Source organism: Setaria viridis, chromosome 1 (assembly GCF_005286985.2).
Source record: "Setaria viridis chromosome 1, Setaria_viridis_v4.0, whole genome shotgun sequence".
Taxonomy (NCBI): domain Eukaryota; kingdom Viridiplantae; phylum Streptophyta; class Magnoliopsida; order Poales; family Poaceae; genus Setaria; species Setaria viridis.
In genome coordinates this window covers 4,825,198-4,840,264 of record NC_048263.2, presented here as the reverse complement: position 1 = coordinate 4,840,264, position 15,067 = coordinate 4,825,198, and the positions used below count along the sequence as shown (strand labels likewise).

The 15,067-nt window shown below is 43.3% G+C and overlaps 1 protein-coding gene across 2 annotated transcripts; it reads right to left on the bottom strand.

The window, feature by feature from the left end:
* Positions 1–5,470: 5,470 nt before the first annotated feature.
* LOC117863160 (kinesin-like protein KIN-12G) lies at positions 5,471–13,545 on the bottom strand. 2 transcript variants are annotated; one of them, XM_034746774.2, is made up of 21 exons: positions 13,218–13,545; positions 12,883–13,038; positions 12,695–12,778; positions 12,460–12,579; positions 12,252–12,365; positions 11,948–12,040; positions 11,652–11,741; positions 11,455–11,525; positions 11,256–11,330; positions 11,031–11,118; positions 10,823–10,881; positions 10,662–10,725; positions 10,520–10,585; positions 10,238–10,390; positions 10,052–10,153; positions 9,738–9,973; positions 9,334–9,403; positions 9,179–9,232; positions 8,939–8,998; positions 8,754–8,833; positions 5,471–8,061 (listed from the first exon to the last, which is right to left on the bottom strand). In XM_034746774.2, exons 1-21 carry the CDS (start codon positions 13,326–13,328, stop codon positions 6,180–6,182), a joined length of 3,828 nt encoding a protein of 1,275 aa, XP_034602665.1. In that variant the 5' UTR covers positions 13,329–13,545; the 3' UTR covers positions 5,471–6,179. The 2 variants fall into 2 exon arrangements, with proteins under 2 accessions (XP_034602665.1, XP_034602657.1); XM_034746766.2 differs by having other exon boundaries at positions 10,052–10,156; positions 13,218–13,544.
* Between the last annotated feature and the right edge of the window lie 1,522 nt (positions 13,546–15,067).

Here is a 15,067-nt window from a genome sequence, read left to right as displayed (position 1 = left end):
CCCTGCAGGTGCTTCCTGATTCGGCTGAGGAGCGGGATTGGGGATGCTGTTGTTGTTCGTGTTACGGGGCGTTGCGGGCTGGTCAACTCCTGATCCGGACCTGGTATTCACCATCTCAGCATTAGAAACAATCGATTTAGATGGGTGCATAAATAGATAATTCAGAAAGATAAAGTAACAGGATATCCAATAAGACAGATTCTGATCGCTCCACTATATCAAATGTGGCTGTCAGTGCAAATATCCAAAATTCGTGAAAATTTACCAGGTCATTATTCACTAAATTTGTAAACCAACCCAACTGGAATCACCTCAATCGGAGGTCTAGATCTTTGAGATATAAAATTAACAAGTTGGCAGTATCAGGTGACAGTTTGAGATTCTGATTGCTTCACCAATTCACACATATCTCCCGGACAGATTATTCAAAAATTCTGTAAAGTTAACAGAAAATACTTCACAAAATTCTGAAACTAACCCCACTGATTTCACGTCATTTGGACTTCTGTAGCTCGAGATATTAACAAAACAATACTGACATGTCACTTAATGACGAGAAAAGATTTGATCATCTCACAACTTCCGTGATAGACAAATTTAGATAAATAAGGATCATGATTAAAGAAGGATAGATGCTGATTTAGAACAGATTCTAAAACCCAGCTAAGCACTTTATTACTAAGACCGGTGTCGTTTGGCAATCACCCCACACACCGCACTCATTAAAAAAAAAATCCAACTCAAGCATTTAACACAAGACCAAGCATCCAAACACACTCCTTAAACTAAGCACACTCTAACGACGACGACACTAACGATTACAAGAATTTAAACTTAGCACTCCTAAATCCTAAGGATCTTCCGTGCGGGCATCTGGCTGGTTGTAGCGTGGGCGCTTCGGAGGTGGCGACATCGGCAGGAACACCGTCTTAGGATTTCCTGGATCACCTATTCCCTAAACAATAGCAACCAGTCGGTCCCTCTCAGCCCTAAGTTCCCGCAACTTCTCCTGAGCCTTGTGCAAGGTGTTATTGGTGCCGTCCAAAGCGGTGTTGGTGGTAGCCAACAACTCGCTGACCTCTCGTACGCAGCCATTGGTGCAGTTTTCAGTGACTGAAGCGACGTAAGTCTTCGCTTCACCACTGGCTCTGTAGGGGATGTGCCAGCGAGTAGTACCACCCAACTGCTGGCGTGCCCGGTGAGAGAGGACACAGAGTGCCCTCCTAGCAAACTCGGCAATCCCTTCCTCCATGGTTTCCCTATGAGCCACGTCGGGGTGAATAGATTCAACCCTCCATCCTTCTCCCATCTTCTCGTAGAGGGATACTACCACCTCCTAGTACGTAGCATAGCGGGGGTGAGCGTACTCCCTACACTTGTATTCTGGCTTCAAGACTTTTCCCAGACCCAAGTCCTCCGTAGCGTACCAGCCATATCAGCCATGGGAATGCCTTTTCCCAACTCATCCCTGATTGACACCGTCCATTTGTCCGACGCCGCAACTGGCGCGTCCTGCTCCTCAACTGGAACGTCGTCAGGGTCGCTCTCTGGATCAGACGAATCAGACGACTCTGACGGATCTGCATCTGCGGCGTTGAAAGTAGGCAGAAGGAATAGACGTTGAAGAAAACACTCGTTTGTAACTGGTTTTGTATTAACATAGATGAATGAAAGGTTAAGATGACACCTTGTAATCATTCTGGCATTAAGATAGTACCTTGTTCTGCTGGAATCTACTTAAACTGATGTAGGGCCTGTTTGGTTATGGTTGCTTATTATAAGCAACTTAAAGTTGCTTATTGTAGTTGCTTATTTTTAAGTTTAGGTATTTGGTTTGGGTTGCTTATTTGCAATAAATGAGAGTGCTATTGACACATTTGCCCCTACCATCCCATTTCCCTCTACCCCTAATCAATACCCGGGTCCTGGACCTCCTGGTCCTTGGCGCCAGAAGAAATTGGCGCCAGGAGGGAGCGGCAGGTGGAGGCGGGCGACGGGTCGGGAGCGGTGGGGCGCGGAGGCGGGCGGCGGGGTGCGGAGGCGGGCGGCGGGCCGGGAGCGGCGGGGCGCGGAGGCGGCGGCGCGGAGGCGGGGCGTGGAGGCGGCGGCGCGGAGGCCGGCGCGGAAGCGGGCGGCGGGCGCAGCGGCGCCGGCCGGCGCGCGGAGGCGGCCGGCGGCCGGCACAACGGCGGCGGGCGGCGCGGAGGCGGCCGGCGGCCGGCACAACGGCGGCGGGCGGCGCGGAGGCGGCCGGCGGCCGACGCAGCGGCGGCGGCGGGCGGAAGCGGCGGTGGGCCTGAGTGGTGACGGGAGAGAGGAGAGAGAAAGGGGAGAGAGGAGAGAGAATGAGGGTAGGAGGTGTAAAGTGCCCCATAAGCAACCATAAGCAATCCAAAAGTTGCTTGTTTGCTTATGCATAAGCAACTTATAAGCAAGTCTATAAGCAAGAGTGATTGGTTCATAAGCAACTTATTTGCTTATTTTTAAGTTGCTTATGCATAAGCAACTCAAACCAAACAGGCCCGTAGCCCTCCAGTTTGCTTAAGGGCGTTGCTTAAGAGCGTGTTTAGTTCACTTTTATCCTGCCCCCTGTGCACCTGATGCCTGTTGTCTGCAGACTGCTATTTTGGGCTAGGCTACTACAATTTGCCTATCTGTTCGCTGTGCCTGGGACCATATACTCCCGTTGCCATGTTGGATAATGGATATGAGGGCCGCAATGCTGTCATGCCTAAATGTTAGATTTAATTCTAACGGAAGAAACCTTCCAGGAATTGTCTAGTTAGCAAATCTTCCACATTGGACCTTAAAAAGGATCTCTTCCACACTGAAAAAGAAGCCAAGGCAGGAATGACAGTGACACTTTTATCCTTTTTATTTAGTTGTGATCATAGGGGCATTTTGTCAGTCTTATGTCCTTGTATATGGCATAATTTAATTATAAACTTCCCGTCTTCATAGCAATCGAATCAAATAGGTTTAGAGATTCAGCAGAGATGAAACGAACAGTAGTAGATATACAGGCGGAGACATAACTTACAAACATTTTGGGCATTCCGTCCCCGTCCCCGTACCCCCCCCCCCCCCCCCCCCCCCCCCCCCCCCCACCCCCTAATTAGAACAGCGGCATTCCTACCTCGTCTTTGAGAAGGATGTCGCGAAACGCAGAACAAACTCTTGATTCTTTAACAGAGCACACAGTGCGATCTAGTTCGTGTGTAGGTGGTGCAGCCTACGTATGACCACCTCTTAAAAGTTCATCATAGCTCTGCATGTTTTCTGTGCAAGATGTGCTTCACGACCTCATAAGAGGAGACGACAATGCCCACTGAAGGCCCTGCGCGTCCCATTCGTGGGCCTGCACCCCTGAACAGAACCGTTGATACCTTCCTTCCTGCAGCAAGTGTCATATCCAAAGTGTTATTTGCTTTTGATCGTGAAGAAATCGTGCAAGATGCTGGAGATTTACAGTGACGATAATGACACGAAGGATTTCGGTGATTAAGCATAAAGACTGTTCTTGAAATGCCTAACAAGTTGCTATATGATGTGGCTTCAGCTTTGCACCATAACAAACATTACCACTAAAGACAATAGTAGTAGTGACTTGCACCACAATAAGGACGTTTGAATTTGATTTGACAACCAAGATCGTAGTCGTAAATGTCCTATTATAAACAGACTCTTGTTCCAATCTCATACAGCGAATGATCACAGTGAAGCTTACTTTGCATTGTAACACTGACATACAAGGGTTTTCCATTTGATTAAGAACTGGCACAGATGCAAAATCTTTGCTTTTATACCACAAACCAGAACCAGCAAAGATGAGCCAACATATATAGGAAGAATTGAATATGTGTCACTGCTAAAAGAGAAGGCTGGATAAGTACCTCCAAACCTCAACCAATATGTGCCTTGTGTTCATGTTTAATACCCTTTAGGGTCCTTCTGCAGAAGAATGCAGGATTCAGAGAGTCATTATTTATTGTCACTAGCTGATTCCAAGTTCTTAGGATGAAAAGACCAAAGCCAGGCTTAACTAAATAGCAAGAGTTTAAGAAAAACTAAAATTTGGATAAAAAAGGTATAAGAAACTACAAATGAGCCCAAAACACCACACTTGCCTCTATTTGTCTGCGTGTCTTGGCAACATCAAGCGGGCAGGTAGCACCAGCGAAGATGACCCCAGCAATGAAGCCTGCAGAAAAGTTTGCCCCCAATATAACTGCTGGATTGCTTTTGTCACCAACTAATCCTGCCGAGTGCCTTCTAATCTGCATAAGAAGCATTTGGAAGATTAAAAAAGAATGTTGTCTCAGCAGGTCTTATTAAATTGAAACTTTCTTTTAATCCAAAGTATGACATAGAGAGCATCAGTTCAGCAGTATCTTACTGGTTGAAGAACTGTCCAGCATATACTGAGAAGGGGACATCACGTGCTAGTTGTGCTCCTAGACCAGTCCATAGGAGGTAGTATCCCCGAACTATTTTCAAATTCCAAAGTACATAGCTTTAGTATTCAGAACAAATGAGAACATAATGCTGTGGTTCCAAGATTCATATGTACGCGTTCGTTCAAACATTGCAGATAATATGGTTCAGAAATTGATAAATTGTTAGTATCTTAAAATGTTATGGCAATATAAATTAAAAGTTTGTCAATTACAAGCTAAAAAATAGTGATGTAGCATAGTACACACAGTTTTCAGGGTTACTGATGCAGGTCAGCATCTTGAACTTTTATACTACTGACCTGCATACGTGTCCTTGCAAATTCAATAGGGGAACAAGTTATACATGCCAGCGATCGTGCAATAGAGCCAAAAATAAGAGGAGCATATGGTCTTAATTTTGGAAAATTATGATCGGAGTATTCTTCAATCCAATTTCGCCATAAATCATAAGAAAGTAGATACATTCCAACCTGAAGGAGCAAAGAGAAAAGAAAAGAAAATTAATGTGTGTCTAATGAAAGCACGTATGAATACTGATGAAAAACATGTGACGTACAAACCTAATGTTTATAGCTAGCTATATCTATATTCCTTGTTGCCTGACATGTAGCAATATAATAAATTGATGCTGCAGGGTTAGGGTACAAACATTGTTGAGCTGAAAGGACTTACCGCTGGCACAGCCAATGCTAGGCTTGTACCAGTACCTCTCCATAGTCTAAATATTCCTTCCTGCAGATGTTTATTAATCATTAGAACAGATGATTTTCGGGAAAGAGGAAAGCACAAGGAAGAGAGTTGCTCAACAAGCACTTGCCGGTCTAGTGACTTTAGAAAACACGTCCACAGTTCCCCTGTACTGAAAGCATTCAGGACTGCAAGATGGGCCAAAACCATTGATTCCACCAGTACTGCATGAGGGATAGCACCTAAAATCTGACCATATCTGAGCAATGTATTTTAGAGAAAATAAGTGCACAGTTCACCTGACAGAGTATCTTTCTGGAGAACACTTGACAAAAATATCTTGAACTACTAGAATCTGATGGCAAACTGAAGAACCAATTTATAATTACAAACCAGTTAAGCAACGGGACAAGAGCTGAAGAAGCTTCCACAGATGTCCAAACTACACTAACAACAGGAGATCATCAGACAGTCTAGAGGGGAACCAAAATAAAGGAACATTTACATTCCACCAGACGCTAGCTAGAAGCCAGACGAACTTGGCACACTGTTTGCAGCAGAACACACTCGTCACTTACGATAAAAGTCAAGATCAGGCCAAAGCTTTTTACATGATGCTGGAGTGCAGCATTCTTCAACTAGTGTAAAAGCATCCACCCAGTTTCAGATTAACTTATGATACAAGTCCACTCACTGCCTGTTATTAGTCTAGAGAGTTACAGAAACAAGAGGTCATGCCTCCATGGATTCGGTATCATGTCAAATCAGTATGTCCTGCACCTGCAAGTGTAGCCAGGAGCCCAGGACCTGTTGATGACTTGAAACTAGCCCACCAGAGGATAGGCGGCCGCAAGAAAAAAAAAGGATCAGGATGTTTCCATCCTGCGAAGCAAATTACTAGAAGTGGCAGCATGCCAGCGTCTGATCGCTGACGTCTTGCTACAAATGTAACTGAGCAGAAGGCAAGACAGAGTAGCCTGTCAGTCGGTGGGAATCATTGCATCAGTGAAGGAATCTGAGGCTAGTCGCACAGGTTCACAAATTTGCTTGGCTGTCGAGAAGCAAAAGCTGCTTAGCTTCAGCGACATGGATCCGGACGGACTCAAGATCCGTTGCCACCTTTTCACCAACAGGCGGCATGGATTGATCCAAGCTGCAAGAGGTTAAGCTTCTTCTGTCATGCAGAAGCTCAGCTAGCTCCCGCATCGCTTGATTTAGCTTCAAGTGCAGTTCATCCAGACCCCTGGCTTGATGCTGCAAGGACTCCTCACACACCTTGATCTCTTCCTCCTTCAAGTTGACATGGAAAACACAGTCCTGGTAGTCAATCAGCAAGGCCTCCATGTTCTTCACCTCACCCTCCCAAACCTCTGCCAATGTGTTGTCACGAACAAACTTCTCAATGTCAGCTTCCAGCAAGGAGAGGCAGCAATCTTCTATTTCTGTTTCAAGGAGTGCCATCTCGCAATCAATATAATCACATTTCTGCATACTTTTTATTTCCTTGTGAACTATGCGAAGCTGTTCACGGGCGTTCTGCAGTTCACATGAAAGCTTTATCCGCTCCTCCTCAGATTTCAGCAGATCAGTTGCCTTACTAAAATTCTTGGGTTTATGTGTCAATGCAGTAGATGTATCAAGATTATCAATAGCGAACAGAACCTTTTCTTCCTCCTTCCTTTGAGCTTCATAAGAGCGAAGCTTCAGTTTAAGGCCATCAATTTTGCTTCGCAACTCAGTTTCAGATTCATGTGCCCTTGTTCTCATGGCAGATAGTTGGTTTTTGCGAGTTTGGAGAAGATTCAACTGTTCCTTCTTTTCATTCATCAATGCAAAGTTAGAATCAAACTTGGATGAAGCAATGGCTTTGGTCTTCAAATCCAAGTTCCAACACGATGCTGCAGGCAAGAAATACTTGCCTTCAAAAGTATCTTTCTTGTCCTGTGATTCTGACAGTGCAGACTTCAGGGCCTTGGTTTCTTCCTGACCATGCTGCACGTCTAGACGACGAAGCTGAATGCTTGCAGAAAGTTCTTCCGCCTTTCTACTTACCCTTTCGAGTAGCTCAAAATATTTTACTGCATCCTGAGCAGACACAACCTTGTCTTGGACAAGCTCCAGCTTAGTCCGAACAAGCTGCAGCACTTCTTTCAAAGCTAAAATTGTAGAGTCATGAACATGTTTCACTTCAAGACTCTTAGGATCTGCGGCTTCACTCATTTCATCATCTTTTTCATCCGACCGAATCTCTTTTACAGTTTCAGAGTTGCTTTGCTCTAAAATTTTCCTTTTGTATTCATCCCTTTCCTGCATAGCTTTCTCATACAAACCCATAAGTCTATCATTTTCCTCGTGCATCTCTTCCAGCTGAAGACACAGTTCAGCAGATGTATTCCTTGACAAGTTATCCTCGTTGATGCATTTCTCATCCGCTATCTTAGACTCTTCTTCCATGCTGGATGAGTTGTGTGCATGCAAATCTGATGGGCCTGCTGGTGGGGCATTAGGCAGATCTTCATTCACAAGGTTTTCTCCAAAAGGATGACTACCTTGCTGACCACTTGCATGTTCATTTCCAGGAATGGTAGGGCAGTTTCCATCTTGATTTGCCTCAACATTTACAATAGCATGTTCATATAGATCAAACAGTCTCTTGTTATCCTCAATCAAAACCTTAAGCTGCATCCTCAATTCTTCATTTTCTTTGGCCAAACCAATTGCAGTTTCATGGGCTTCTGCTTCCCTTTGACTTGCCGAAGATATTGCGTCAACCAAAGTCTTAAGTTCTATCTGAGCATCAGATAAGTTATGTAAACCTGCCTCTCCTTGCTCCTGGAGTTCGACAGCCTTGCATTCATTATTTATGTCATCATGTTTCTTTGCAACTTCCAATTCCGTGGTTAGTTCATCAACACGCCTGCACATTATTCGATACATCAGGTAATGTCATCAGAACAATGGTTATTTTACTAGGTGTCAGAACAGTAGTTGATAGCACACATGTAAGTTCCATAAAAACATAAAAATGATTTTCTAGTTCCTAGAGAGGAAAAAAAAGAAACATGGTGAAAGGGCACCTGAGTAGCACCCAGTAGGCTCGGGTTCGACTCCCCGTGGGAGCGAATTAAAAAGGGCTGGAATAAAAAAATTATAAAAAAAAATAGGTAGGGGCTTCCCCTGCTGACTTTGGTCAAAAAAAAAGAAACATGCACAGATTGCAATTTATCAGGTACAATCAGCAGCAATGATGACATGGAGAAGTGCAAATGAATGATTTAACAAATGGTCTACTGATTGGCCTTTTCAAACATTATGAGTTCTAATTAACATTACTGTGCAAATCCTGAACCACAAGACATGCTATATCTGGTAAAGTGGTACTGGTACATGAATACGAGTGAATCAAAGGAAACATAGTAAATGAGTTGAAAATAACAAACCACAGTGCTTCAGAATTTTAACCATCCTATATGTGCCCAACAGATACACTATTATTTACCATCTTTATAATCATTAATATCACAGTATACTATGGAAGAAGGAAACATATTGATTATGAAGCAATAAAAGCCCTCGTAGCAGCATGCCAAGGTAGGAAAATAGTTATACCTCTCAAGGTTCTCCTTTGCTTCAAGGCAGAAGGTCAATTTTTTACGCAATGACTCGATTTCTCTCTCATTCTGAATAGCCTGCAGTACAAAATCATAAACTGGATTCAGCCACAAACAAACAAGCATACTATAAACAAAGGTGTAATCAGAGTGATATTGCACAGGAAGTACTCTAACACCAACCTGCAAACGAAGGAACTCATTTTCCTCATCACCAGCTGACTCCCCAAATAATGAGAGGCCCTGCACAAGTTATTATAAATCTAAGTCCATTGACAGGTAAGCGTGTAATATTGCTGTAAAGTATTTTTTTAAAAAATGGCTTAGCTATTAGTTCTATGTAAGTCAAGGGTTTACTAATAAACGCACAAGTGACATCCTACATTCAGAATTTTGCGTATAGTTATAATCAAACATTCAAACCTTGTTGACAGGATCTTTCTCGTGCATAAGCTTCCAGTCAAGAGCCTCTAGCAGCTGCAAATCAATTCAGAGATGTTGAATAAGCTCACTACTTCTAGATAGTAAAAGAGGTAATAATAAAAGTTTGCCTCAGCCCCATCAACACCTAGATGTACCTTATCTTGTAAAATAATTATTTGATCATGCATCATTTCCCGTTCACTTTCATCAACAAATGACTGCAACCTGATTTTTTTTAAGAACAAATAAAGTGTTGTTAAGCTTCCAACACAAAGCAGATAAACAAAGAGTCAAAGAGCCAGACCGATGAGATTATTCAGATAATAAAATATACAAGAATCAGTTACTCCTTTGCAGCAGTGATACAACAATGTAAATTGAGTTGATAATCACATAATAAAATATTCAACAAGTTATAAGTGACTGGTAGCAATACAATAAAGAGTTAACAACTGAAAACAACTAATTCAAACAATAGTTTACTCAAGAATAAATTATTCTTTGCCAACAGGGGTGCATGATCATTTAAAATCACTAAGATGTTAACAGCAATGCTAACCTTCGCAGCTCTTCTTTTAGTTGTAGGTTCTCCATTGCAAATTTCGTGATTTCTGGATTGTGATCTAATTGACTCCGCAGGACCTCTAACTCCTTCACAAGGCTTTCCCTCTCTTGCAAAAGAAGCGCCTCAGCAGATAATTTTCCTGAAGCAACCTGCTCCAATCTTTTGATCCGATCTTCACGAAACTTAAGCCTCATCTTGAAACTTCTTACCTCTTCTGTCTTTTGAGCTGCCTGTGCGGAAACAAAACATTAAGTTAGAAAATACATGACTACCTGTGCACATTTTTTCTTTGATTATTAACTACAGACCAGCTGTTCAGCAATCTGTTTTGCAGCTATTGTTGCCTTCAATTGTGCTTCCTTCTCTTGCTCCCTCCTAAAAGCAGCGACAAGGGCAGCATCGTAATCATTCTTCTGAACACAGCACACCAACAAAACCAGTGTAAGTCCCTGTGAATCATATCAAGTTCTACGAGCAAATTCAGTTATGAATACCTGTGTAGTCCTTTTATCAAAATTAAGTGGACTGAATGTGCCATGACCTTGATCCCATTTGAACATGCTAGGAGACTCACAGACAAATCCATGAGAACCAAGGCCTTCAGTTTTATCAGAACCTACTAGTCCTTGCAAACGGCTAACTTCTTTCTGCAATATCGTATCAATGTTAATATACATGATAAATTAAAAATTACAAATGTCTATGCAATAGAATATTTAGGGAAACAGCTTCCAATATACAGTAAAAAAACTGAGAAAGCTCAAAGTCATCTATACCTTAAGGTTCTGGATCTGTAAGCGCATGCTGAGAACATCACCAGAGGCATCCTCATTAATGATAGCCTATGTAGAGTAATGGTTAGCTGATGCGTGCAGGAAAAACAGTTGTATCACAATTAATATGCAAAAAATTACATACATTATTCCTTATGTACTTAGCTCGTTGCGCAAACTTCAATGTGCTTAGTGTCTCAGCAGCACAACTGGGTAGAAAAGGAGAGTGTCATAATATATCATGTAGAACTGTTTCAAAATAGAAAGGCAACTGAATAGAACAACAGATCATAATTAGGAACCTACCAATGAGATGGGCTTATGTTTGCAATTATAGTCGTCTTTGAATTTCCTCCAAGCGAATCCTATAAAGCAGAGGTAGAACATATGCAAAACTTTTATCATAAATGGACCGTAACGCAAATTTGCATTGAAAAATTTTCAAATTCATAATAGCTCCTTAGCCTTCAACTTACAACATGAGAACCTTTATTGTCTCAGTTTTGCATATTACCTGGAGGAGGAATGTTAATTTTGAATCTCTGTAGGGAACGTGGTGTGATTTTTTGTTTGACACAGCAATGAGGTTCGTAATGACAAGTCTGCAAGAATGCCAAAGCCCAAAATAGTTTTAAAAGAAGTGTAATGCTTTGAGAATCTGGCTTAGTGCGCTAAGTTCATAAAAAACATTAAACATTTTCTTTAGTCCAAGGTATATGCTAGAAGATGATCAACTAACCCCAAAGTTGAGAGTGACTTGTTGATGTTGGTAGCTTCCTTCAAGCGCTCTCCTTCAGCACCTGAGCTTTTTTGCCTGCACAGCAGAAGGCATGCATGTTGAATTGGAAGGTGAGAGAATGAAAAAAAAGTGTGCTCGCACTAAAAATCCATTAAAGTCGTATCAAATAATTATAGACAGTGCTACTTGAACAACTTACCTCTCTGAGCCCGCAAGATCAACAAGGTTGAGCCGAGAAAATCGATGGTGGTTGATACCTTGCGACTCCCACTAAATAGTTAATTTCAAGAGTGAGTAAAGGGAAACACATATGTGATGTTACCCACAATAACATGATTACATGTACAACGACATCTTAACATAGAAAGATCTTTGGAAATTATTTACTTCATATACCTTACTCTCTATAAGGCAAGTGAAAACACTGTGAGAGCGGCTACTTGCTCGGTTCATATTAGTGGCTGCTACCTTTCTGTTTGCTGCCCCCTGAAAATAAAATGCAGAATGTCTTAACTCTTAAGGTTTGATTCATGTACTGAATCTTAAACTTGGGTACCAGACATTAAAGTGACTTGGGCAATCATTGATTGCATTTGAAGCTGGTAAAAGAGATCCAAGTTTCTAACAATCCCAACTAGAGATAAACCTCAGCAGAACACAAGAACAAAAATGCAAACATTTTATCAACTAACCTCAATAAGTTGTTGAAGCGCTTCTCGAGCATTGGAGATCTCATGTTCCGTCAGATTCTCAACATGGACACCCTTTTTGGCATCCTCTCTTATCTGCAAGAAAGTAACTCGAGCTAATCAGCTCATAGTCTAGATAATATATATCTTGAAATACAGACATTTTCAAACAGCATTACAAATACACAAGAAAGAAAAAGCAGTCAATACTAAATGAACAGGAGGTATGAGTAGTCTAGGCATAACTTGAACAGAAGGTACAAAAACAATAAAGACCTGTATAACAGAAACCTTGCATGATACTTACCTGCAAGTTTACAGAATTTGGGTTGAGCAGATCAAGAATCTGCTCATTATATATCTCCAGAAAAGAGCATTTACATGTAAACCTGAGCTTTTCATCCCTCCTTATTTCCTTTTCCTGCAAACAGTAGCGAAGAAAATAGCTAATAAAATTAACATGACATGTCTGCCAAAATGAGGCATCCAAAAAGCAACAGATCGTAGAGACTTGCCTTTTGGATTCTAGCAAAGAGATGCTCGAACACTCGAGGCGTCATACCACAATTCGCATTGTTCCTCCGTGTCCCATTTTCTATATCACCAAGCATTGTATGTGTCTTTCCACTTCCAGTCTAGCAAAAGCAGATACAAAGCGTTGAAAGATAAACAGAGAATTATGCACAACCTGTGCCTGTGGGACCCAAAAAACTTGAGAATCTGCAGCATCAAGTTAAACGTGTTGCTAACCTGCCCATAAGCAAACATGCAGCTGTTGTAGCCAGAAATGCAATTCTCCACCATTGGCACTCCAGCAACCTTGAACATATTCTCCTGAAGAGCACCAAATGAGGATCAGTTATACATTTTGCACAAATAAATAAGTCAGAAGAAGCAAATAGATGCGAATAATTGGGAATCGAGAGTGTCAAGAGGACCTGCGTGACATGCTCGTCCGCGACGTGATCAAACGTGAACCGAGACTCAGGATGTCCAGTCCACGTAAGGCTCTGGCTACTATCCTGCCGGACGCACCTCTTCTGCCCCTGCAGCGATATCTCGCTGCCGCTGAGCGGCCGGATACGGATCACAACCTGCAGATTGGAGCACTTAAGCAACCACCGATAGGTACTCGACGAAATGCCCGCGGACACAGCCACTTTTTTTTTCCGACCCGGCCGAATTGGACCGGAGCACTGCCGCTAATGGAGTAGAAAGTGCGCCGGCTGAGAAGGGGAGGAGACAGCTCGCAGCGAGGCGGAGGAAACCCTACCTGCACGTTGTTGTCCTTCCAGAAGGAGGGGTCCTCCTGGAGCTCGAACCGCGCGGGGGCGGGGCCGACGCTCCCGCCGCCGAGCTCGTCGTCGACGCCGTCCGACGGCATCGCGGGTGCAGCGGAGGCGGAGGAGGACTTCCGCAGCTGGGTGGGGCGGAAGCAGAGGCGGAGGCGGTGGCAGATCGGAGATGCGGTGGTGGAGGGGGCCGGCAGCTGAGATGGGGTCTTGGTTTGAAATGGGGAGCGGAGGGGAGGAGACGTTAGCCAATTTTGAATTTGGGGTCGCGTCCAGAGTCCACACAGACACAGCAGCGCGAGGCCGTGAGCTGTGGCGGACTGGCGGCCTTGAAGTCCAAAGCAAGACAAGCGCAGACTTTGAATGGAGTACATAAATGAAAATTCGAAATTTTCATTTTAAAAAATCGAAATATGGAGCACGTGTTCATCTTCTTGAAATATTTTGCCGGTGTTTTCATGAAAGATTCATTAATGATGCTACCAAATAAACGTGCCCACTAGTTCGCTCCCTCCATTTAAGCGTTTGTATTTTTTTTTTATAAAAAACCAATACAGAATTTGTTTCTATGAACAACTTCGATAATACGGTATAGCTATATTACTTTAAATTAAAGATGAAAATGCAATATTTTATAAATAATCCTTACATGGAATATCGTGATGCTATAGTTTCTTTTGATATGTAAAAACGCTATCAAATATGCACGGGAAATACTAATTGTATTATTTTATTTTTAAATATAATTTTATTATATTATTATGTTGTTTATTACACACAATTCCTAGTGTTTTTACTTTAGAAAATGAATTTATATAAAAAAAATATTATATCATAGAACATGATCTCATCTCTAATTCTAATTTTTCGTCCAAGTTGATGAGGATTTCTTTCACGCACCGTCCCGTTCTACATTGTCTCCCAACCAAACGCACCCTTAGTGTACGTGCATGCGCTAGCAGATGTGTACTCGTTGCTCAGCCCAGTCGGGAGTAATTTGTGGCCAACGCTAAGGCGCGCAGTCCATGTCACATCGAATGTTTGTGTCGTTATCGAAAATCACGGATCAATACTACAGCAAGTAATTTGTTTTCTATGCATGTAAGGCTCGGATGGTTGCACGAGAGAACACGAGGTGTATATTGGTTCGGGCAGGAATAGCCCTACGTCCAGTGCAGGAGGCTGCTCGTGTTACTCATACAGAATTTGCAGTAGGGGTTACAAACGGGTGAGAGAGGGAAGCTGGTCCCAAGTCTTTGTGGGTGTGTACTGATGCTCGTGTAGGAGAGTTGTGAGACGGGGGTTGTTTTGTCTGCTTGAGAGCCGCCTTTCACTCGAGCTCCCTGGTCCTCCTTTTATAGCATAAGGAAGACACAGGAGTTACAATCGAGCCAGGAGTAAGGGAAGTGAAAAAGGTAAGTAGGGAAGTAAAAGCGCAGGGAGAAGGACCGAGCCCCCGAGGTCGTCGCCTTCCCTTCCGATTTCTGCTCCTGTCAGCATGGCCGCCGGAGAAGGATGGCTGTTGTTGGGCCCTTCTGACGACCCAGCGGTCGGCCACTGTAGTCGAGGAGACGTGCGTGGCGACCGACCGCTGTAGCCATGCAGGTTGATGATGATGACTGGCCGCCGTAGTTGTGCACGTCGCGGATGACGGGCGACCTCTGTAGCCATGCGTGATGGTCGGGAGGTACGGCCGGGACGCCCCTGATGCCAGGCCGAGCGGAAACCGAGCGGCGCACAGTGCTACATGGGCGAGACCGCCCTATGGCAAACGCCACAGAGGAGGGTTAGGGCGGTGCAACTGTTGCCTCATGCAGTCATGGCAGCAGTG